The sequence below is a fragment of the Falco naumanni genome, chromosome 11 (assembly GCF_017639655.2).
Source record: "Falco naumanni isolate bFalNau1 chromosome 11, bFalNau1.pat, whole genome shotgun sequence".
Taxonomy (NCBI): Eukaryota; Metazoa; Chordata; class Aves; order Falconiformes; family Falconidae; genus Falco; species Falco naumanni.
Window position 1 is genome coordinate 16,165,114 of NC_054064.1, and position 24,052 is coordinate 16,189,165.

At 43.2% G+C, this 24,052-nt stretch overlaps 2 protein-coding genes across 3 annotated transcripts; both read left to right on the forward strand.

The window, feature by feature from the left end:
• Nucleotides 1-2,491: 2,491 nt before the first annotated feature.
• On the forward strand, nt 2,492-14,187 carry GCLM (glutamate-cysteine ligase modifier subunit). 2 transcript variants are annotated; one of them, XM_040610301.1, is made up of 7 exons: nt 2,492-2,792; nt 5,301-5,366; nt 7,045-7,129; nt 7,890-7,946; nt 9,203-9,405; nt 10,626-10,740; nt 12,457-14,187. In XM_040610301.1, exons 1-7 carry the CDS (start codon nt 2,673-2,675, stop codon nt 12,624-12,626), a joined length of 816 nt encoding a protein of 271 aa, XP_040466235.1. In that variant the 5' UTR covers nt 2,492-2,672; the 3' UTR covers nt 12,627-14,187. The 2 variants fall into 2 exon arrangements, with proteins under 2 accessions (XP_040466235.1, XP_040466236.1); XM_040610302.1 differs by lacking the exon at nt 2,492-2,792 and adding an exon at nt 3,562-3,585.
• Nucleotides 14,188-14,882: 695 nt separating this feature from the next.
• On the forward strand, nt 14,883-23,939 carry DNTTIP2 (deoxynucleotidyltransferase terminal interacting protein 2). The gene is made up of 7 exons (XM_040610296.1): nt 14,883-14,996; nt 16,041-17,788; nt 19,585-19,720; nt 20,423-20,518; nt 20,889-21,053; nt 22,208-22,317; nt 23,788-23,939. Exons 1-7 carry the CDS (start codon nt 14,895-14,897, stop codon nt 23,879-23,881), a joined length of 2,451 nt encoding a protein of 816 aa, XP_040466230.1. The 5' UTR covers nt 14,883-14,894; the 3' UTR covers nt 23,882-23,939.
• The last annotated feature ends 113 nt before the right edge of the window (nt 23,940-24,052 follow it).

Sequence of the window (24,052 nt, forward strand, 5' to 3'; positions counted from 1 at the left end):
GGGCCGCGGCGCTGCCCTCGGGAGATCCGCGGGAAGCCGCTGATCCGCCTCCGCAGACCGCCGAGAGCCCGCCCGGAGCCTGGCACATCCCCCCCCAGCCCGGCCTTTCCGGGGACCGCCGGGACACGGGCAGGAGCAGCGTGCCCGGGGAAGGGAAGGACGGGGCGGGCGGGGGCCGCTCCTGCCCCCCCCGCCCCGAGGAGCCCCGGGTCCCTCCGCCCGGCTCCCTCCGCCCGGCTCCAGCGGCGGTCACTCGCCTCGGCGGACCCGCGGGCGGGTGGCTCCGGCTCCCCGGCGCTTCAATGCAGATGGAGGGGAACACAGAGGGGCGAGTCCGCGGGGCAGCCCCGTCCGCCGGCGGCAGGTCGCTGCGGGGCCCGGCCCGGTCTCGCCCCGCCCGCCCCCCGGCCCCGGCGCTGCCCCGCGGCGCCGCCCGCACCCACCTCGAAGAAGCCGGCCCTGCCGCCCATCCTGCGGCCGCCGCCGCCGCGCCGCCTCCCGCCGCGCCTTCCCCGGGCCCCGCGCTGCGGCCAATCAGGCGGCGCCCGGACCCCCCGCCCCGCCCGGGGCCGCGGCCGCTGGCCCAGCCGCTCCCGCGCCGCGCCGGCAGCGCTGCCCCGGGCGGGCTGCAGCAGTGCGGGGCCCCCGCACGGCCAAGTTCTGCGGCTCCCGCCGTGCCCCGACTGGCAGGGAGGAGCTGCAGCCACCGGCCGCCTGGAGCCACGATCCGGCGGCGTTCCGTTCAAAACGGTGATTGATTTTGCTTTGAACGGTACGGAATGACTGCAGGAAATCAGGCGCATTTCACGGTTCCTGCGTGAGGAAGTAGCTTCAGGAGACAACCTGCAAAAATACAGCTGACCACGAGGTAGAAAACACCCTCCTTTCTTGCGCTGATAGTGTGCCTTACATTTCAGGGGGGACTGGACTGGCAACAGAACTCCGCTGAGATCCCTCCTGCCCCTGTGCCACTGCTCAGGATTAAACACATGGCATAAAGCAGTACAGAGGCTTGACACTGGTTTTCCAGTCTTCGTTGCACGATACCCTTTTCCCAGAGCTAAGGTAATTAAATATCAGAGATTCTACAATGCTATAAAGGAACACTGCTTTTTCACTGCCATGAATTTCCATGAGACAGAAAGGTTTATGCTACGTGCTGCTTGAAAACCTTCTGCAGTCCCTAAATTTAACCTGCTTCTATATAATTATAACCATCAAAGCTACTTAAAGGAAATATCAAAGAATAAATTTCACCAAAAGGCCTCTGCTGGAAAGCCAGAAGACCCAGCAGGACAGAATTCACTACTAGTGTAAACGTGGGCAAATCTGTAAAGGCGTATAGAGATGCATGCTCCTTCCCCAGCTGATCACGAGTCTGGACCGTTAACCTTTGGGCCAGATTAGGCCTTCTGGATTTTTATGTTGAAAACACACCCAAAATTACCGCTTCTCCAAATCAGCTGACATTTCTTTCAGTGTATTTCCATTCCAGATGTCCTGTATTCATACAATGAGGAAAACATTTCAAATACACGAAAGTAATCAGAACATAAGTGTAAAGAACATTTAAACTAACCTTCTGTACCAGAAAGCCATCAAGCCATGCTTCAGACCGACAGAAGTTATGCAAATAGGTTCTCTGTATTAGCACAACATGCAGCCTGGGGAAGGAAAATCTGTTAGAAATGCAATTCAAGTTCCTGTGCGGACAGCAAAATTACAATTTGTGGGTTACTGTTCCCTTTAATTGTAGTTTGGGGGGTGGGGTGGTGGTGGGGATGACACATACCGCTCCCCCTTGAATCTCCAGTACAGGAGGACTTCAGCCATTTGAAGTGTGGCTTTCCCGAAGCCACCTGGTCTTACACACCCGCCACAATCCTTCACACTTCACCTGGCGTGTCAGCTGGTGCAAATCCGGAGTTACACCCTGACGCTGTTCCGTCACCATGTAAACACAAGCAAACGAAACAGGCGTGTGGTTTCCTGCGAGGCCTCTTACCTCAGTGCCCGTCAACTACTGCCTGCTACTGAAACGCATCGCCACCGCAGCTCGGATGGGCGCGTTAATGTCACCGAGCCTGCGGAGCCGCTCCGCCGGGCCCGTCTGCGCGGCGCCTGCACGGGGCCCACGCGTGACCCCGCTACCCGGCCCGGCCGCGCCTCGGGGCGGGTCTCCCCCGCCGGGGCCGGCGCGGAAGGTGTCACCGAACCGCGGGGGTGTCACCGCCCGCCACAGCCACGTGCTGCCCGGCGCGGCGCGGGACGGGCGGAGACACACCCCCCCCGCCAGAGCGCCCCGCAGGCCGCAGCTCGGCCGCCACCGACGCCGTCGCCTTCCCAGGGCGCGACCCGCCGCCACCCCGCTCGCGCCACGGCCGCCCCAGGGCCCCGCCCCCGCAAGGCCCCGCCCCCGCCCCGCCCCGCCGGCCGTGAGGGGCGGTGCGCAGGCGCGCGGCGGGGGGCTGAGGCGGCGCGCGCGGCCGGGCTGGCGCGGTGGTGGCGGCGCTGGGCCCGCCCCGCCGCCCATTGTCCTCGGGCCATGTGACCGGGGCCGGTTACAAAGCAGCCCCCGCCGCCCCCCCGCTGCCGTTATTTGTGCTGAGTCACGGCGGGCTGCCGCAGGTGTCGCGGGGAGCCCGGCGGCGGCCGCAGCGCCAGGCCTCCCCATGGGGACGGAGGGCGCCCGCGCCCTGCTGGAGCGGGCGGCCACCCTCACCCTGCAGACCGGCAACCTCCTCAACTGGGGCTGCCTGCGCAAGAAGTGCCCGGCCACCCCCGGCGAGGAGGTGAGCGGGGCGGGCCCCGCGGGGCGGGCCGCGGCGGCGGGGGGGGGGCCGGGCCGGTGAGGTGTGGCGCCCCGCCGCGGTCGCTGAGGTGCGGGGGCGCCCGGCGGCCCGAGCGTTACCGTGGGCGGCGGTCGCTGTTCCGCTGCCGGGGGCTGAGGCGGCCTCGGGAGCGGGCGAGGGTGGCCGGGCAGGTGCGGAGGGCGGAGCGGGCCCACCCCGTGTTCTACCCTACGGCTCGCCGGGGGCGGCGGGCCCGGGGCGGGGGCGGTGGAGCCTCTGGGGGCGCGGAGCCCGCGCCTCCGCTGCGGAGCTGAGCGCGGTGCCGCCGCCCGCGGTGGCCGAGGCCATCCATCCCTGGTGCCGTGCGGCGAGGGCCGGTGCCGCGTTGTTTTTCCGAACTTGAATTTCTCGGTGGCGACAGGTCTCAGGGAAATGAGCCATTGCTGCCGTCTTCGCAAAGTATAGCTGTCATTCTTTGTTAAAAGCTTGAAATAACTCTTTAATTACCACCGTAAACTATTGGCTTTGGCAGCGTGTGCCAACACTTGGAATAATCCTGATAAAAGTGTCTGGAGATCCTGTGGTCCCGAGCTCCAGGAGCACTGTATCTGCTGTGTCATCGTGACACAATAAGCTGAAAGTGGACGTTTACCTGTCAGAGCTACTACTTTTTTTGGCTGGTTGTGGCTGTGTAGCGGCACTGTTGATAATCTACAATTGGCCGACTGCACAAATGCTAAGAAAGGTGACAGGAGGATGATGTAACGAGAGGGAAGGATTCATCATGCTTCTGGTTAGTTGACATGTGGTAATAACTTTTATGTGGCCTGATGGCTTATTGCAGCATTCTGTGATCTGTGTGAAACGGCCACGTTCTGTACCAAAGAAATAGCCGTATCGCAGTGTGAGCAGTTTCTGGATGGTTGGTAAATAAGAGTGGCCAGTATGCAGAGCTAATCATGTATTTAACCTTACTTGTTTACAGGGAAATCCATTTAAACATAAGGCTGCCTGCTTTTCAGAGTTGCTGGAATTCCAAGAGCAAATAATTGGCATTAATTATCAGAAATAAGTTGGCTTTTAACTCTCCTATTTGGTTTAGTTAGTGTGTACAGTTCTCAGTGGCAGAATGTAAGCTAAAATTTTGCAAACTATGAATGCTGACGTTAGGAGTTTTGGAATGTAACTATTTGGAAAAGCTGGTCAAAGCAGTCAAATACACTGTGCTTTTCACATGTGTTGAGGGCAGGGGATGGTGTGCTTTGGAGACAGAGGCTGGTGCATGCTAACTGCAACAGAAATACAATATGTGGTGGTTGCAGAGTAGCAGTATAAAGAAAACACATATTTAGCACTGTCTCACTTTCCCTCAGAAAGGAAAAGATGCTATAAGCTGCATCAAAATAGGCTGAAGAGTTCCAGCATTGTGGATAGCTGTTTCAGAGGTTGTGTGTGTGTCAGTTCTTGACTTTTGACTCAGTTATTTTTTTAATGACATTTTAAATGGCTGGGAAAGAACATATAAAACATGCTCACAAAGTATTATTACTGTATTACTTCTTAATCTTCGTGATACCCAGTTTTATGGTGGAGGTTGGCTTCTGGTTGGTGCATGGTGTTGTGAGCTCTCTGAGCTAATGTTAGGTGTCACAGGAAATTGCAACATAATGTTAGGAAAAGTAGGTATCCACCTAGTTATAAAACAGATTGCTAAAAGTGAAGCTACATAGCAGCTCAGGGAAGTGCTTCTACCTTGGCAGGTAGCAGTCTTGACAGTACATTTACTTAGCCTGCAGGGTAACAACCCCAGTGATGAAGCTAGAGCATTGGTACAGTTGAAGCACTGGTACAGCATGCAGTTAATTAGCTGATGTAGACTTCATAGTTAATGCCTTACTATGTTCGAGAAAACCCGTGGTCAGAATCCTAGTCAAGTTTATATTGCATCTGTGGATGCAGGAAAAATGCAGGTGTTGGGTGGGGTTTTGAAGGTACCCCCTTCAGTAATGAAGGACTTAAAAACATCAGTGGTTTGGCACGGTGGAGTAGGTAGGCAGTAAATGAAAAGTATCAGATGCAGATCTTGGAAAGAGAAATAATTAATACAATGAATGTTTAGTGATTGTAAAGTCTCATTTCTAACAATGTCACAGCATGTAGGCTTTTCTCTGACAACACTCTGACTTGGGAATAGCTACACAGAAACAACCCAGCCCACCCCACGCCCTAGTTCTTGCTTGTTTAGCATTGTTTTTTTCCTTTAAATATGGCAATGGTTGGAGAAGTACAGTACTTGTATTGCTGCTAAAACTCTTTGTTAAAGAGGAGAGGAAAATATGTAAGTAAACTAGTTTGAACAAGTTTCAGATGGAAGCTGTGATGGAAGAATCTTCTGTGGTTGAAGGAATGGTGTCATTAGTTCACCTGCTCAGTCTGTCCTACATGCCTATGAATCATTGTTTGTGTGCAGCTGTAACAGAGACTTGAATATGAAAAAATATTTTGTAGGTGCGGGACTGCATTCAGAAAACACTGACTGAATGGAGCTCAAAGATTGGACAAGACCTAAATCAGGTAGGAGAGGTGTTATGTGTGTTACCCATCTTACTTGTGAAAACAGAGAAATATGTAGGTGTTTACACCTTTTAAAATACGCACTAATCTATTTCTGCATCTGCAACTCCAGATAACTTAAGAGTATTTCTCAAACCCCCCCCTTTTGGTGTGGTTTTTTTTAAATATTTAGTAAATCTGGAGAAGTTAAGAAATACCGAAGTGAAGATTTCTGTTGATGGCAAGAATTATTAGCAAAATGAAAGCCCTGGTCTGTAAGATTTCAAATTAATTATCGATGCAGTCACAAAAAAAACCCTAACCACCAGACTGTATATATATACACCTTAGAAGTTTGCTAGCATGCTTGTAAAAATTCAATGGAGAATTATCTAAACTATGGAGATGATAAACTAAATAGCTGAAGATCATCCCATTTGGAGGAGAACTCTGAAGCATAGCCTTGGTTGTCTCAAAAATATTTCTGAAGATGCAGATTTGCCCTTAAGAGCTAAAGACTTCCACATAATTCTTAAAACCACAGTCAATGGCATCTGACATAAAGTTCTTAGTGTATTTGCCTGCTCCTCTTTCACTATTGCTTTTGAAATTCAGCAAAGCAGTAATAGGTTCCCACTAAATATGTTATTTGCTCTATGAAATATTAGCATGCTTCATTTAAAAAAATAAAGCGAATGCAGAAGCACACAAAACTAAAAAACTTTGCTAATTGTTTCTTTGGGGTTCTTTACCAGTTCTTGTGTAATGGTGGCATCAACTGAACGTTGCTGCATTCCACACTGGAGTGTGGTGAGGCAGTTAATGCTGAACGATTTCTGGAAGATCTAATGATTGCTCAAGAAGAGAACGTAAATAAACATTTGTCTCTGTAAGATGTAGTGATCTGTTTAAAGTTAATTATTTAGTGGGAGCTAGATTTTACTGTCAGAACATGTTAACTGCATAATTCCAAATTCTTTTATGAATTACACTGGTTTCCAGTAGAAGTTAATTGTTATTTAAAATGCTGACTGTATGGCATAACTCAGTCACTTGAGGATTTTTTGGTAGGGCAGCAAAAATGACCAAAGAGTTCTTGGCTGGGGGCGGTGTGGTGTGTGTGCACATGTATAATACAAAATCTCATGTAGGTAAAGACTTGAGAGTCACCTTGTGCCAGCTGACATGCGATGTCAGCCTAGTCTTAAAATTAGGTGAAAGGGTGAAATCTCTGAAAGTTTCCCAATTTGTAATTTCAAAACTATTGTTTTAAATGTGTGTTTTACAGCATTTTCACAGGCTTCACTGAAATTACAAAATACTTGTATGCAAAGGTGTTCCAACCCAGACCCCCTAATTCTGATGGTTCTTTTCAGCTGGTCATGAGGCTTTCTTTTTAAAGCAAGGCAGTTTGAATTGGCGCAACTATCTGTTCACATCAGAAAATCAGAACACTACTGATTACTTACTACTTATTCCAGTAATTGTTGTCAGTAATTTGTATTTTTTATATTGGGGAAGTATAGGGCCTTTCATATAACTTTATTTTCTGACCTCCCCTCAGAGATCAAGAAGCATTGGGTTACTTCCCTTCTGTCACTGCATTTTTATAGTGTTTTTGTTTGTAACTGCTGTAAGACTTCTATTTCTATTACTGTTCTAAAACAAGTCATACTTAAGTCTCTTGTACTTACTGCAGGAAATACTGGAGGTTCTGGAATGTACTGTAGCTCAAGCTGTAGAAAAAATAAATCCTGAAGAAAGGGACGAGTTGAAAGTATCCGGTAAGAACACAGTAACAAATCTGGTGGCATAAAAAGTCTTCGTATGCGGTCATTAATAGGATGTTCTTGTATGTATATTTTTTCCACCATGTTTTATATTTGCAAAGTCAAATGACATCAGTGCACACTGTCATGCTTTTGGTAGTCTAGAAGTTGGCTAAGAAAGACTTGAATTCGTATTTCAGGTTTTAAAGCAGCTCGGCATTTTTCTACTTTAATTTGGATCTCCTCAAGATATTTTAAATATATTTTGTGAATCTTTTTGACTTTTCTGAAGCAAAATACTACAGATAGTACTGGAATTAAGAAATAGCATTGGAAGCACATTTATTTGCATAATTTTTCCAGGTTGAATATGATGAACTTGAAGGAGGCAGTCCAAACTAACACTAGTACATTTTGAGTCTCAGTAAGTTGTAAAGAGGTCTGTTGGTACTGTTGCATTTAGGGTTTTTATACAGGTTGTTACAGTTATTGTGTAGTGTCCTGATGCTTCAGTCCCAGCTTTACAGCTTGTTAGATCATCTCACTGGATGATTTCTTGTTCTGAGACTGTATAACTCTGAAACTTAAGATAACAGTGTTGTTACTGGGCAGTCAACTTTGAGAAGGTTGGTTTTTTCCCAATTTTTTAAATTGGTGTATATTCTAAGCACCCTGTACCCAAGAACTCAAATACTGTATATAGCGAAAGTAGATAGCAATATATTTAATGAAAGCTGGCTTATTCAGTTACTGATCCCAGTTTCTTTGAAAACAGCAAAACTTTTCATCGTTGGATCAAACTCTTCATCAATCAGAGATGCTGTTGACCTGGGTAAGTGTGAAACTCAAACTGCTGGTAGGGTTTCTTTTTTACTTCAGTGTTTAGAAATAAAATTAGAGCCTTTTCCATCTAAGGGGTATACTTAGTTCCTGTCACAAGTATAGCCTGTTTTCTTACTAAGAGACTTAGGTAATCAAGTCTATTTACATGTTAGTTCAGTCAGTAAACTTACTAAATGTGGTTCACTGTAACCTTGAGTCCACGAACTCAAGTCCGATTTTTGTTCTTTCACACAAAACTTGTTAAAAAGTGAATAGAATGCGATGGTTTAGTAAGTGATACAGTAGTTCTTACCAGTTGTTGTTAGCTGCCGCTTCTTAACATGATGAACTTCACTACTAACTGTGTGGTATTACACAGATTATTTAGGTAATACAGTGCTGTGAGCAGCTGATGAAATAGTTAAGTTTTATTGAAAATACAGAACAATAGCTGTACTGATGCATGAAGTTTTATTAGTGTAATGCAGCAGTAATTGTGAGCAGCATTGAACTTTATCACTTTGGAAGATTGTTGGGCATAAGGTCAGGGGTTAGCAAAGAACAAAGGGTCAGATATTCTGTTCTATTGATACCCCAGTTGGTAGCCTCCTTGCTGTAAGCTGTAGTACCATTTGTTAAAAATACATTGATAGAATCTTCCTCCAGAAGAAAAGAATTTATTTAGCTATTTAATTTTATTCTTTTTTGCTGTGCAGAACAGCCTCATGGCTTGCATCTTTCCTAAAGCTCAGTGATACTTAAACACTTGCCACATCTCTCTGGCAGTTACACTCTCCATATTCAGTGTGCTTTTAGTCCAACTCCTCACATAGTCCAAGTAGCTCTCCTAGTCCGTGCCCTGTACTTGAGTTAACAGTTCAGAGTGGAAGTTCCAAATTTTGGAAGAAATTGAGAGTAAGGGAATTGGGACTTGTTTGTGACCACTCTCTTGTGAGAAATATGTAGTTTTAACAGGAGAAAAAAGCTTCGTGCTTTGTTTGGTGGCAGGGTTTTTTTTGGGGATGTGTCCCATCCTCCCTCCCTCCCAACTTACAGTTGAAACTTGGCCTTCAGCTGTATCATTAATTGTTTGCTAAAAATTTTGTGTTGCTACACTTGACTGCTGATACTTGTAAGAGTTTCAAATGGTGAATGAAAGCCAGCAGAGTGAAGCAGGAGGTATATTTTTTGCTGAATTTGAAGTCTTGCTGCTTATGTTTTTATCTCACAAAAGATTTTGACAGTGTCTCTGTTCTTTTTCCTCAGCATGTTCTGCCCTTGGAGTTGCTCAATTGGACTCAGTCATTATTGCCCCACCTCCTGTTGAAGATGGAACTGTCCTGTCCTTGGAGTATTTGCAACCTTATTGGCAAGAACTTGAGAATCTAGTTCAAAACAAGAAGATAATTGCCATAGGTACCTCTGACCTAGACAAAGCACTGTTAGAGCAGCTGTATCTGTGGGCACAGGTGAGAGCAAACTTCCTACTTGTAGAATTTCTAGGACAGAGGAACTGTTACTGGCTGCCACATAGCTGTAAACTTGTTACAGATGGGTTTATATACAAAATATTAATTAGCCTTGTTACTTTTGGCATCTTTGGAGGGTCACAATGTTGTTCAAGGTGGGGGAGGCTCCAAGTGTAACTCTCCTCAGTGATCTTACCTACCGGTGAGGAAAGGCCAGAAAACATGGGTCTGTTCAGTAGTAGGTTCTTTGAAGTACCAAAGGTTTGAGTTTTGAATGCTTTCGTACTTAGGAAAGGAGTATAAACAGTACTCTTAAACGCTCAGATTTATTCCAGTGGCTCTGAAAACACAGCTGGTTTCACTTTACCCTGTGTTATGAACAGAGGGATTTCCCCTTGGAAAAATGCTGTTCGAATGCTAAGTTTAAATGTAAAGAGTAAGGCTGTGAATGAAGTGGCACAATATTTTTGTTGTCCAATGTGATTAATTGCCTCTTAACATTTGAGTGGTGGAGGTCTGTACTAGTACGTGCCTGTGCTCATGTAAGGTTGTGGATTAACTGTTTCCTTATTAGTTCTTTGAATACTCCTCTTAAGACATTTCTTTTGTGGTACGTGAATGTACCGTAGCTGTGTAAGCTTGCGAGAGTCCTGATCTGTGCTCCTCACTGTTTTCTGTATACAGAGGAAGAGTTGAGAGGATTAATGACCACCTGCATGGTCATAATGAATGCAGTTTGTGATGAGCAGAGAAAGAGTCAGTGGAAGAGTGTCCTTTTTAACTTAATCTGACTTAAGCACTTACCTGAAGGCATGGAGGACTGCAAATTGTGTATCTTTAACAAATATTTATTTGGATTTTTTTATTTGAAGTTGAACATCCCTATAATGTTCAACTAGAGAGGGGAAAAAAAACCTGGATCAATGCTGTGAAGGGAGCACAGCAGACAGGAAGCCAGAAAGAATGGATTAGTACTCATCTTGCTGTGGCAGCACCTAAAGTTAGATCTTATTCTTGCTTTGGGCTCTGTGCAGCAGGAAATTGCAGATGTAGGAGTTGCCCATTCAGCATCATGCAGAATTAATTAGCCTTGTTCAGATCTTAAAACAGTGGTCAAAGGCAAATGGTTCAAAGCAAGATTTCTGTTGTTAATAGGGGCATGGGGGAACAACTAAAATAAGTACATTTTTTTTCTTCTAAAACTATTCTGTTACTTTCAGGTGAAACCAAGTAGCAATCAGGTGAACCTAGCTTCCTGTTGTGTGATGCCACCTGATCTCACAGCTTTTGCAAAGCAGTTTGACATACAGCTGTTAACTCACAATGACCCAAAAGGTAAGTCTTCTGTTAACTCATGTGGCAAAGCCTTAAAAACGCATTTATTCAGTACAAAATCAAGAATGATCTCTCTGAACTTCAGTTTTATGTTTGAATCCTGAAGAAAGGAATTTAAAAGTTTTTCCTCTACAGAATATTAAGTTCTGGGTTTTGCTTCAAGAAAGCTGGGGGAGAGGGTGCTCTTCCAGCCTTGGATAGTTTCCTGAAATATTTATTTCATTTTCTTTGATTAAAACTAGGACAAACTACTGAGAAATTTGAATATGTTAAAAAACCAAACTTATTTCCACAAAACATAGAATGAATTATGATAAATGAAAGCTGACTTGCCCAGAACTTGTCTGTGAAGTAGCTTGCATAGAAATGTTAATGATCAGTTGATTTTTTTTTTAGTAGTTTGGTAGTGTTAGACATGTAAAATTATTAGGCTTTCAGTAGGATTCTTTCAAAGTTGTGAGTTCTTAAGGTAACGTCATTACAAAGAGGGTTGGTATAAATATCTTGTGCAGTGATTATAAAAAAATATAAATATTTTGTGCAGTGATTCATTTACTGAGTGGTTGAAGGACTTGGAGGCTTTCCTTTAGACTCCAGAAATCTGAGTTACAAGTTCCCTAGAATATTCTGGGATATTGTATTAGTATCTCTCAAACATCTTCTAATCTTCTTCACTATAATGATGCCTTGAATATCTTGCTGCACTTGCAAGCAAGAAGTCTTAAACAATTCATTCCTCCTCTACGTGCTTCCTTATGTCCAACTATTCATGATGATCATACTTTTCCTTCCTTCTCCTTTCTTCCCATTCCACCTTCCCAAAGAAAACAAGCATATAAAATGCTATTTATGAAGTGTATGTTTTATAGTATGACTGTTGCAACTGATGAATTTCATCACTGCTTGAGCACGTATTGGCACCGCTCTGGCAGTGTGCAAGATGAATTGCATTTAGTCTGACAGTTTCCATGTCCTGTGAAGTCCATAGTGTAACTTGCAATGTAAAAAATATTCTCTGTTGAGATTAATGACATGAAGGAGAAGAGGATTTGGATAGAAAACAAAGCAAGCAGTGATTCCCTTATGCATTATTTGCTAAGCTTAACTTCTCTGTAGTGGTCAGCTGAAGAGCACTGAGACTGTCTTTTGGGAACATTCCTCATCAAAGGGATTGTTTCTTTGACTGACTCTCCAAAGGAAACTAGAAGGATTTACACTTGCCTGTTCTGCTTTGTGGCATTTAAGCCCATTTTTCTTAATGCTTGCTGGGCTTGTGGGTATTAAGAGCCCAGTTACGGGAGATGCTATGTGTTGAGCTTCCAGTGACTGCGGCGGTAACTGAGAGAGCTCAGTACTTGGCTGATTTCAGCCTAACGCTTTACTTGCCTCTTGTTTTGCCTAGCTAGCTTCTCAAATTTAATTTCATTTTTTTCCTGCGAATGGCTCTGCTGATCAACTCCATTTGATATTGTAGAAATCTTAGTCTATTAAGTTTCATGGGAAGTACTCATGTTGCAAAAAAAAGTGTCCTGAAAATATTTTTTTCTGTATTGCTCAGCTGCTTTTACCCTTTGTGCATTCCAGAAGAGTGGTTCTGTGGAGTATCTGGCACTGCTTAAGACTCTTGACTGTAGAAAAAGGCTTCTCTTAAGTGTTGCTTTTTGCAGCTGTTTACATGACATTATTTAAAGCATCAATATCCCTTTTTAACTTCAGAATTACTTTGTGAAGCAAGTTTCCAAGAAGTTCTTCAGGAAAGCATCCAGAACACGAAAGCACACGAGTGGATTCCTTTATGGCTTCTCCGGTATTCAGTCATTGTTAAAAGCAGAGGAATTATCAAGTCCAAAGGCTATATCATGCAAGCTAAAAGAAATGCCTCTTAAAACTTTTTTCTTGTTTTTTAAAATGGCTTACTGTTTTAATTTCTTGGGAATGGGGGGAACATTGCTTTTTTCATAGAAACACTTTTATGACATTTGTAACAAAGACCAGAAGTTGTAATTACTCAGTGTGATGTCAGCAGGAGTGTCTGCAGTGCTTTAACACTGTTTTTCTTTCTTACCCTATTGACCAGTTCACTTAACAAACCCAAAATCTTTCATATTTTATTTTTATTTGAAACTATCTATAGAGAAACAGTTTAAAATATTTTTTCTTTTTTATGACCAGTTCACTGTAAAATTATCATATTTTAGCTGCCATTAGGTAGTATAGAGAAACTTGCATATTTTTATTTTTTAAAAAATGATTTTCTCTTTAATAATAGTTAATTATCTGGTAGGTACATAGATGCAAAGCATTCAAGGACTAGTTTTTATAGAAAACTTATCTTTTACGAAAAATTACCCCCCCAAAATTAAACTGGTGTCTCATTACTTAGTATGTGTATATATAGGCAAGTCAGCTGTTTAATTTGTGTGGATGGGAAAATTTATTTTTAATATAGTGTAAAAGACCTCTATAATTTAGAAATAATGTATCTTCCACATTACTTTCTGTTACTTGAATTCCCTCTGGCTTCTTTGTGCCTCAGAATGCTTTGTTTAGTGTTTGCACAAGTGTGATGGCATCTTTGTTTGAAACTGAAAATGTATTATTGTGTGAATGTTTAAAACTAGAATTGAAAACAAATGATCAAAAAATATGTTAATCAAAAAATCGAATTGTGCCTGTCTTCGCAACGGTGGCTTTGTGTTTTTTGATACTTGTGGACTGCGCAATCGGAATTGGCCACGCCAGAACAGATAGTAAATGTTGAAGCTGTTCCCTGTGGGGCTGTGTAAATGGATGACTTCTTTTGGGGTTGCCTAGGAAACTTTGTTGCTTGAGTGCCATTCAGAAATTAGGCAAAAGGTTAGCTTGAAGTTAGGTGTGTTCCTGTTTGGCAGTTACTTAGTGCACCAGCTTTTTTGAATCCTGAGAGACTGCTGCGGCTAAGGCAAGGCTTCTGGTTTAATGTTCTCTTTCTACCGATAAGGCCTTCTTGTTTTCTTGGCCTTTAAATCAGAATAGACAGCAAAAACTCAACTGGTAGTTCAGCAGGAGCTTGATGCTGAGTGTCTAAAGTACTAGTTTTCCTTGTGATTTCAGGCAGGAGCATGACTTCATGCTAGTAGTACTCATTAACTCAGGTGTACATATTTTGAGATTTGGACTGTAAGGGAGTAGGTTTTCACCAACATCTTTCAAATTCTGTCATGTAGGCAGCTAGTGGAATTTTGGTGCCTGTAGGTAGTGTATGGGCTGTCAGCTTCCTATAATCCATTCCACTGAGTCAGAATGTGAATCTTTTTTTTTTTGATACCTTTTGAGTCATCAAATACCTTACCTGTGGGTGGTCAATACTGGGAAATTCTCCTGGACTTCAGTTTTTTTGATCAGTGAGAGAGATGGGGGACTGGAACTAGTAATGCATCAATAAAAGCTTGAATTCTTTTCTCCTAATCACAATGTAGTCTTTTTTTTTTTTTTTAAACGTTGGGTCAGTGTGTATCACAGTTTCAGAATCATTTTTACAATGGGTTTCATTGTGAACTGCCCCGCCAGCCAGGGCTGCGCACTGCTGCTGGGTGGACGTGTGCTGCCTGTGCCTCCCGGCTGTGCCGCTGGCCGGTGGCATCCGGCACCGTTAACTGCGGGGGTCGGTGCATGGGCACCGTTAACTGCCGGGGTCGGTGTATGGGCCGCCGGGCTGGGGCGGCTCCCGGCGGGTGCACGCTGGCGCCGTGCAGCTGCCGGTTGGGGGGCAGGGCCCTGCAGCACGGGGGATGCGCTCCGCTCTCCTAGAGTCGCGGCTAGTGTGACACCTACCGGGCTGCCTGGCTGGTTTGTTCGGCGTCACGAGTGGGAGAGGGGGATTCCCTTCCACGCGGAAGCGCAAAGTTGGAATTAAAAATTTTAAATTCTTGTAGGTTTCGAAGCGGTGCCTTGCAGGCGTTCCCCGCAGCGCGCCCCCCGTGTCGCACAGAGTCACCCGCGGTGCCATCCCGCTTTGCCGGGCGGTCCGGGCCTGCGTGGCCTGGCGGCAGGGGCAGCCCCCCGCCCGCTGGTGTGCCCGCTTCCCGCGGGGCGGGGCCGCCGCGCTGCCGCTGTGGGCGGGGCCGGAAGGGGCGGGCGGGGCCGGAAGGCGCGGGCGCGGCGCAGCCCACAAGATGGTGGCCACCAGGCGGGCGGCGGCGCGGGGCCGGGGGCAGGGGCCGCGGGCCGGGGGTGGCGGCGGCCCCTCGGGGCCCGAGCCCGCTGGGGCAGCGGAGGTGAGAGGATTGGGGCCGGGGGGCAGCCGGCTGCCGGGCGGGGCGGCGGCAGCAGCAGCAGCAGCCGCCATTTCCGCGCACGCACGAGGCCTCGTCGCGGGGGCCTCGGTGTCCGCGGCGTGTCTCGGCGGCTGCGTGGGGCTCGGCGGGGGCGGCGGCGGGGCCGGGCCGGGGTCGGGGGCAACATCGTGCCCGGCTGCTGCGCCTCTCGGCCTGCGCTGCGGCGGGGCCTCTCCCGGTGCGCTCCGGCCCTGCTGCTGCCGCCGGGTCCTCGGCGCTGGCAGCCCTTGTCGGGTGTTAACCCACTTAACGCTGCGAGTTAAAGGCTAGGGTATTTGTGTATTTATTTATTTCAATTTTGTACTGCAGTTAACTTAGTTTTTCTCAGTAGGTTTTCCACTAGACACACAAACGCTCCATTAAATACTGACCCTGTAGGCAGCGTGGTTTACGTTGATCCAGCATTGCGCTGTGTTTTGGGAAGATCCTGCTGTTGCGGAGTGGTTTTTTCTTGCCAGAATTTTTAATTGCCTTCCAGGTAACTTACAGGCATCGTTAAAGAAGCAGATTATACCTAGTGGTGCTGGTGGTGTGAGGCCACTCTGCTCCTAAAACTGCTAACGTCACTTATGGAAACCATTTTGGGGCACATTCTGCTGGTTGCTGGGCTTCGGCAGTTTACAGTTGAGCAAATCTTTGGATGTTTCTAAGCATTGCTTCTGGATTTGTTTCCCTTGACAGCTTGCCAGGACTTACTAGATTTGAGAGATACTTATTTATATTTATATTTGCCTTTATTTATGTTTTCTAACAGATGCCTGTGTTTCTTCCCCTGCCTTGACCAAAAGACAGTAGACTGAACAGATAAGCAAGGGAGGGTTTGTTAACACTTCCACATAGGTAGCGTTAAACAGAGACATGTCACATGTTGTCAGCTTGAGCTGATTTGTTTAAAAAGATTGTTGGTGATTTGTATAGCGTCCTCTTTATTATTTTTTTTTTTATCTGCCAATAGCACGCTTCTTATTTTTACTCCTTTTCTAGATGGTGTCCAATGAAATTAGTACTCCTATGTCTACGGGGATGACTAGAAGAAGAACTAAATCAATTCGTAAGCCAGAGGTAATTCAGGAATCTCAGTCTGAAGAGCTGGAACATACAGAAGCAAAGTCAGATGTCAGTGATAGCTTAGAGCTGCAACTTACAAGGAATGAGAACACAGTTGTTAATTCAGCACCGTCGGTTGCTGAACCACAAGCCGATGGGGATGTGTCAGAAACGGAATCAAACTGCTCTGCTGTGTCAGGTCTTCAGACACCTTTGTTTGTTAGAGTAACAAGAAGACGACAAATTGTAGTTCCTTATCAGCCGGATTATCCTGACAAAAAAAGACATGACAAAACAGCTTCTCTAAATAAGTTAAGCAGGACTGTGGATGAAGATGATGCTTCTGAAGCTGAGTCTTGTTCCTCTGCAGTTTCTGGTGTCCAGATGTCTAATGTTACCAGAACTACAAGAAGCAGGCAAAGCAGAAAGAAATTGCAGGCGGATAGAGCTTGTGAAGTCCAGAGTGAAGATATTTCTGATGCAGAGTCATGCTGTCTGAATTCTTGTATGGAACCGTCTGGCACTAGCAAACGAATTACTAGGAGCATGCAAGTGAAATCACAAGCAGATAATACTAAGCAGACTGAGAAAGGAAACAAAATTGTTTCAGAAGATGAGAATTTAATTGAGGACACCATTAAATCTGAGCCAGTAATAATTTCTGATGCTAGACCTGCTGCAAAACTTGTCTCCGACACAGAAGATGCTTCCTCTGTCACTGAGGGTAATAAAGAACCCAGTTCACCTAAAAGCAAATGTTCTTCCAAATCTGCTGGTACAACCCAGAGTGAAGACCCGAAAGGAGTGGTTTTGAATGATGTGACACCCAGCAGTCATACAGAAATGAAACAAAGTGACATTGAGTCACCTGGGAAAAAAGCAATAAAAAATAGAGAGTCGGTTAAGGTAGATGATTCAGAGAAAGCATGTGGCCAAATACAAGAACACAGTGAAATACTTGTGAGGGAGGAGGAACTAGAGGATATGGATCTTTCCCTGGCTGATTGCATGAGTCCCAAACAATTTTTAGAATCCCAAGGGCAAATAACACCAAACAAAAATAAAAAACTTCTGGAATGCGAAAGAGAAGATGCTGAGGCAGGTGCACAGAAGTCTTTCACCTATGCTGATAAACCAAGAAAGGGTGAGCAACCTAGGGCAGTGAGTAGCTCACAAAAGGACATAGCTGTTGTACAAAGTACTGATAGCATTGGTGGATGCAGGATGCTTGAAATCGATACGGACAGTGGTGAAGACCAAACAGGAGAACATGCTGAATCTGTATTCCACAACTGTGAAAGTTCAAGCACTGAAAACAGTAATCTTGTATTGTTTCTGAGCAAAGATGACAGTGATGAATCTGAAAATAGTGGTGTACTGTCCGTAAATACAGTTGAAGAGGAACTGTGTTACAACAAAGCAGATGAGAGGACTCCTTCCCTCAAAAAATCCTTAAACGGTTCACTGCATGCTGAAGGGCTTTTTGTAATTGATACTGAGCCTGGCATGAGTTCCAGCCAGAAGTATTATCTAGATCAGGTAGACCAAGATAGTGATGCTGATAGTAAGCACGAAGGAAGTGAAAAAGGTGAAGAATCCTCAGATCTGGAAGAGGCTGAAGAGGAATTGATAGATGAAGATGAGAAGGATGAAGATGATGATTTATTGAAAACTAAGATTGATGTGTAAGTAGTTTTCTGGGAATAACTAAAGAATTTTCATTTCATTCAAGCATATGTGCATAGGACATATAGATTAAGTGCTAAATGATGTGGAATAAATGAGAGGGTAGTCTTATCACTAAGTCGTATTGACATGGGAAGTGGGGTTGTACAGCGTATGAAATAAAAATATAGGCCATAAATTGAGGGTCTGGGGTTTTTTTCAATTTTGTTTCAGAGAGCAGAACTCTGAAATATTTAGGCATCTGGAGGCCTTATATTTGTTCAGCTTAAAAAATAAAATGTGAAACTGGGTTAAATGGTCAGGCTGATAAAATTGCTTATTTAAGCCAGTTTTCTTAATTGTTGATCTTTTAGTTTGGTTATAAATAACAAAAAGTCCAGTAAATTCCTTATACATTGCCTAATTAGATCATGCTTTTTAATCCTAAATAGAATCATAGAATGGTTTGGGTTGGAAGGGACCTTAAAGATTGTCTAGTTCCACTAGTCACACCTTCCCCTAGACCAGGTTGCTCAAAGCCCCATCCAGCCTGGCCTTGAGCACTGCCAGGGATGGGACATCACAGCTTCTCTGGGCAGCCTGTGCCAGTGCCTCGCCACCCTCGTAGTGAAGAATTTCTTTCTTACATGTAATCTACACCTACCCTCTTTTTAAGTTTAAAGCCATTCTCCCTTGTCCTATCACTACGTGCCCTTGTGAAAAGTCCCGCTCCAGCTTTCTTGTAGGCCCACATATATTTTTTAGTTCTTGCGCTGTTGAACAGTGACACTTCAAGTGAAATCAGCCCAGCTGATTTCATAGAATTATATATAATCATAGAATAATTTAGGTTGGATGAGACCTCTTGAGCTCTTGTGGTCTGACTCCTGCTGAAATCCCTTTATACGCTTCATATGTTTAAAGCGTCGTACTCTGTTGAGGTTGGATAAACAAGTCTTAATCTTCTGAAAACCTTCAGGTAGGCCGGAAGTCTTACAAAAACTTAGCCAAGTATTCAGTGTAAAGACATTACAAAAGATCAGTCACAGTTTAATAGAAAGTTGTAAAGGGCTTGTATTACTGAGTATTCAATATCCCTTGTACCTCTTTAGATACTACCATATTTCTCCATAATACTTTGTATACTTTAAGCATTTTTGTCATCAAAAACCTCCTTTTGAGTCCACTTCCGTACGTTGTTTGCAACTACATTCCTTTGGCTGCCCAAACAAAGTAATGAAAAAAATGTGAAACATGCTAGCTTTGAAGTGTTTAGTAATGTTATTCCTAGTACTGTTACACAGAGGACTTAAACATTTCTACAATGAATTGTAGCTTCTTCATACTTTTCACTAAGAGTTGATGGTATTTTTACCACCCATATGTTTGTGCTTTTGTGGTTTTTTTTCTCTGTAGCTAGGAAGCTTCTCAATGCATTGAAGAAGGGTGCTGGTCATGAGTTCTTTTGACAAGGTTAAGTGAACTAAGAATTCAGTTTTATAGAATATAGTAAGATTATCTAAGTTAAGAATACAGCATTAGAGTTAATGTGGAAATATTTGTGGAAGTGATTCCGCAGGTATTGTTCTTTAATAAACTTGTCACTTCATATAATGGCACAATTTTTTCCCCTTCATTTTCTATCATCTCTAAATTATAGATTTCTTCTAGACGCTGAGACTTAAAATCATTGCAGAACTGCACTTAAGTGGAAAAAATAAGAAATATTTTTTCTGTTTATCTTTCTTAGAGGACAGTAGAAGGTTTAGTTGCATGCTTATTGCAATATTCTAATCATTAACTATTTGTCTTTTAGTTTACATCTTTCCAGCAGCATAGACCCTGGTTTGAATATCAAGAAGCTTGGAGGTTTATATATTAGTTTTGATGCAAAAAAACAGAAGCCTGAATCAAGTGTAATTAAACAACTGAAGGAGAAGAAGAAGGACCAGGTAATGTGTTTACAATTAAGCAGTTACCTGTGACTGCAGTAACACAAAGATGTTAATTTGATAAGGTTGGTGTACTTGTTTTCAAATAAATGTCCTGGTTTACAGTTTGCTGAGAGCTTCCATTCTTCTTGGCCAAAGTGTGGATTTACATTTGGGTTTAATGGTAAGAATGTAAATAAATGCGACACTTCAGAAACTGAAAAGCAACGCAAATAGCAGCATTATCTTGTAAAATAAAAAGAAGTTGATGATGCCCACAGTTTTGCCTAATGATACGTGAGCTGAAGGTCTGGTAACAAGATATTTAGTCCATAGCAAGAATGAATTTCAGTAAATAGAGGTCTGTACTCTCCTTAATATGGAATTAGCAATTTTATTTCAAAAGCACACTTTGAGATAAAGGGCATGTCTTTATTTTCCTTGAGACTGTTTTCTTAGGCTCACTCATGATAGCCATCTTCATTCTAGAGCATTTGCTATCTCACTTCTTCCAGAGCTAGCCAACTGCTTTCTGTTGTTGGCCTGGGTTCTGTTTTGGAAGATCTCTGCTACTTTTGTTGGGGATCAAAGAAGCTGAAATACTGTATTATGATGTTTGCTTAGATTCTGGGTGATTCCTTTAGTAGATTCTGTAAATACGGTTAAGCAGTAGAATTCGTATCAGTGAGATGACTGTCTAAACATTAAAAAAAATTCTTACAGCTCTTGCAGAAGAGTGTAATAACTCCAGATTTTGAAAAAAAGGAGTGTGTCCCACCCTTCAGGGAGTCACTACACCAACTGAAGAAACAGCGCAGGGTAAGTGAAGAGCTGATAATGCCTCAAATAACAAACCAGACTTTGGTAGCGAGCCTCGTGGTGGGAGCGTGTGTATACACAAGCCTCACTGGAAGTGAAGAGCTGCAATTCAGTGACCTCCTTGAGCCATCCTTTGAAAAGCTACCCTTTTAGTCACCAGGGCAGTGAAGTGAAAGATGATGTGCTGAGGTGGTACAAATCTGTCGTTAATACAGTGCTGATGACCTTATTGTAAGGGTCATAAAATAGGATTTTTAAAGGTACAGTTATGTTCTAAATGCTTTATCCATCTTTAGGAGGGGAGAGTTCCCTGTGCTATCCTGTGCTGATTGCTGAATGCAAATTTATTATTCTTGGTATTGTAACCTAGGCAGAGCGAGAGAAAACAACAGGTGACGGTTGGTTTGGTATGAAAGCCCCAGAAATCACAAGTGAACTGAAAAATGATCTAAAAGTTTTGAAGATGAGAGCTTCATTGGACCCTAAGCATTTTTATAAGAAGAATGATAGAGATGGTCTGCCCAAGTACTTCCAGGTAAGGAAGGAGCGGAAGGTTGCATTGTACTGCTGAAGTTTTGAACAGCTATTCTTACTCCCTGCCTATTTTGTAGGTAGCCTTTATGCTTGTTTACTTTCTTACCTTAATTAATAAAGTATTTTGATTTTTTGGCTGTAGTTTACAGCTGCTTAACCCTATATTACATATGTGTATATGCTGGGGTTTTTAATTTCAGCTGATCTCACAATAGTGAACAAACGCCTGACTTAACCCATATTCAAACCCTCAGCAGACGTTTTCCCTGCTTTTTTTAAAGTATTTGCCTTTTTTTAACAAGTGCTTAGAAAATAATTAGCATTTATTTTCTTACTGGCTAATACAGTTTGAATGGAGACAGCTAGCTTTGTGATCAGCCAGAATTTCTGCTGCTATAGCTCTCGGCTTTGAAGTGATTTGCATAAAGAAAATAATTACTGCAGAAACTATAGAAATAAGACTTCCGTCAACTTAGGCCTATTTGAATAGTTAGCATGCCTGAGGAAAATGTTTTCATTTCTCTAAAATATTAATGCTTGACTTTAAAGGATGGATCTTGCATGTTTTGAAGTTTCTGGGCATAGAAAAACTTAGACAGGAATGTTCCACATAATGAGATAGGCTCAGGTCTGTCTTCACTGTATGAAACATATTCCGTGTGTCTCCACTGCTAACCTGAATCATCAGAACTGGCTAACATGCTGGTTGGAAAAAACTTGATGCATTCCAGGGTGAAGCCCTTGTGTTAGAGCTGGATGAACTGCTGTGTAGCCATCTAGTAAAACCATCATGATGACAGAGACAAGAAAGAGTTATGATGGTCATAAGGATGGTCATTCCTTTCCCTCCTTGGTAAAATGTTAAGAACTGGATTTCTTTTATGAATACAAGCATTGATGCAGCAGTCCAGTGTTGACATCTGTACAGTCTTAAAACTCAAGCTGTCCTCTGTGCACTAAATAATGAGGCAAAAAGTCACTCTGCTGCGTACAAAACATTGCTGAATTCTTATAGTATTTTGCACTTCCGTAGGATACAATTCTGCTTTTCTCTGTAGGTGTCTTTACACTTGTTGCTGAGGAGTTAAAAACAAAAAAAAAGGCAAAATCAGCATCTTGCTGTTCAGTAACAGTGTTTTCATTTCTGTTTTTTAGGTTGGAACTGTGGTTGATTCTCCTATAGACTTTTACCATAGTCGAATCCCTAAGAAACAAAGGAAGAGAACAATTGTTGAAGAGCTGCTTGCAGATTCTGAGTTTAGAAGGTATTTAAAAACAGTTTGGTAATTCTGATATCTTATGTCAGAGAGGAGTATTTTTAACTATGTCAACTTTTTTTGTTGTTTTTATTCATCTTGGGGAGGTGGGGTTATACTTCAAAGAGTACTTACTAGTCTGCTTTAGTACTTCAGCACCACTGCTGTTGAGAAGATGTAAGGGACAGGGGATAATTAGACTGAGACAGCATATTTTTTATCTTCATGAAAGGGTTTTATCCAACTTGGGTCATCGCTATTGGCAGCCACTTTTAAAATAATGTCTTTGTTGAAGAGATAACTTATCAGCCGTATTCTGGTTCACTTCAAGTGAAGTGTGTACACAGGCTTATGCCAAAACCCAAGGGCTCTGAATAACTGATACGTGCCTATGCATGCATTTTTTTGTTGTTGTTTAAAGACTGATTAATTTTTCTTGGCATAATTGATAGAAAAGTGCTGTCTATAATTCTGTGAAAGTTTATATGATTTCATATTATAAGCATGTCAGTCTGCCACCTGTCATAGGAGTCAAAATTACGCTAGAGTCTTTAAAACAATGATGGGATTAAGTAATGTCTGGCTAATCTGCAGTTTCTGGAGTAGATCCCTTAGTTGATACATTTTGATATTGGTTACTACGTTATGTTAATATGCACTTCTTTTTCACATAATGACATTTTTTTGGAAGTAGTGCATGATTCGAGATTATAAGGTTAATGTCAGGCTTGTAAATTAATTATTAGTGTTGGGAAGGCAAGTTGGTACAGCCATTTCTTAACCAGTTTTCTGGCTTGACCTGATTTATAAGGCATTTATTAGAAGCTGTTTTTAAAAATTAATGTCTTTGAAATTGGATCAGTTAATTCATGCTGTGGCTAATTAAGGGCTTTAAGCAGATACTTTAGCATTAGCGCAGATACTTGTCAGTGCTGCTATTAAAAGGCTCAGTACTGCTCAGTGTGCAGTGAGCTGTGGTACAGGTACCTAAGAATCCGTACTGTGAGGAGATAGCAACTTGTATCCTGTTCATTGTTTAGTGTTAATCTCATCTTGGGTTTCAATCTTGAGTACTCGAGTAAGGGTGATTATCTTGAGTTTGCTGAGAAGGCAGTATAAAAATGGGTATAATTTTTCTGTAGTATTGTTGAAATTGATGAGTCTTCCCATGATGAACAGTAGCAGTGTTTTAGCAAACTGTCCAAATGTGATTGCATATGCAATGAAGAACCTCCTGCTTATGCCAAAATTAATGATTCTTCAATAAAATTTACTTCCAAAACAAATTTACCTACATTTATCATTAATTCAATTGTTGATTTCCCATTACCTATGCGTAAGTGTATAAAATTAAAGAAACCTGACTCAGAAAATACAAGAGAACTGTTTGGCAAATTACATATGTAGAGTACTTTCCATGTTACCTTTTCCTGAACTTTGGTTTACCATGCTTAAAAGTAAACTATCTATTTTGTTCAGATATAATAAAAAGAAGTATCAGGAGATCATGAGTGAAAAAGCAGCTTTTGCAGCAGGGAAGAAGAATCGGAAGAAGAGGAAATTTCACAATTAAGACTTGAAGAAAAATAACAAGCTGGAACAACTTAATTGTTATAAAATGTTCTACAGAATGCATTGGTTGTGGTGTTTTCTTTTTTAGGTTTGCATATCATGTGCAAATTGAGGTTCAGGGAATTTATTGCAGTGAGAATTTGGTAGGGAGCTTTGCCAAATTATCAGGTAT